The 692-nt window shown below is 71.2% G+C and overlaps 1 protein-coding gene across 1 annotated transcript in view; it reads right to left on the bottom strand.

The window, feature by feature from the left end:
- The window catches only part of LOC125481642 (protein capicua homolog), a gene marked incomplete at its 3' end in the record, with an annotated part of 23354 nt that overhangs the window by 1249 nt on the left and 21413 nt on the right, over positions 1–692 (bottom strand). The window contains exon 10 of the mRNA XM_048593464.1: positions 48–649. Within this exon, the coding sequence (XP_048449421.1) occupies positions 48–649 (602 nt within the window). The remainder of the gene's footprint in view (positions 1–47; positions 650–692) is intronic.

A 692-nucleotide genomic window follows, 5' to 3' on the forward strand; every position in this document is an offset into this window, starting at 1 on the left:
TGGAGGAGGTGGTAGGGTGGGCAGATGGAGCAGGCCCGCATACTGATGGCGAGCTGACCACCAGGCCGGTCACCAAAGCGTCCGCAGGGCCCGGCTTGGGCGAGGGGCCGTAGGCGGACAGGTGAGGGGGGGCCGGGGTCTTCCTTGGGTCTCCCCCCTGCCCTGGGGCATAGAGCAAGGCCCCCCCGCCACTGCTGACCGGCCTCAAAACGTTGGTGACGGAGGTGGGGGCGGCTCGAGGGGAGGGGCAGGGCTCCGAGGCCGGAGTGGGGCTGACCAGGAGGGTGCCGCTCCCCCCGCCCGGGAGCTTGGGGCAGCGGGCGCTGGTCTCACCCGGTCTCCCGGCAGTGGGAGAGATGACCGACTGGCCTGGGTAGGGCCGAGCCTCTGGCACCCCGTCGGCTTTCCTACGTTTCCTGTCGTAGGCAGGTGCCGGTTCTGCCAGGGCGAAACGCACGTCTCCCCGTCTCGGCTGCTCAGGCTTGGGCTTGCCCTCGGGGGGCTCTGCCCCCGCCCCTCCGGGGCCCCTGTAGCCCCCGTAGCCCCCGCCCTCGGCCTCCGTACGCCCTCGCTCCCTCGGCACCTCGGGGTGGGGGCGACATGGCCCGTAGCTCCCCGCCTGCGAGAGTTGAATCACGGGGGCGAATACCTGCGTGGGGCAAAGGAGGGAGACGTGTTAGATACAGCACAGG

This window comes from Rhincodon typus, unplaced genomic scaffold (assembly GCF_021869965.1).
Source record: "Rhincodon typus isolate 14 unplaced genomic scaffold, sRhiTyp1.1 hic_rhity00002924, whole genome shotgun sequence".
Classification (NCBI taxonomy): domain Eukaryota; kingdom Metazoa; phylum Chordata; class Chondrichthyes; order Orectolobiformes; family Rhincodontidae; genus Rhincodon; species Rhincodon typus.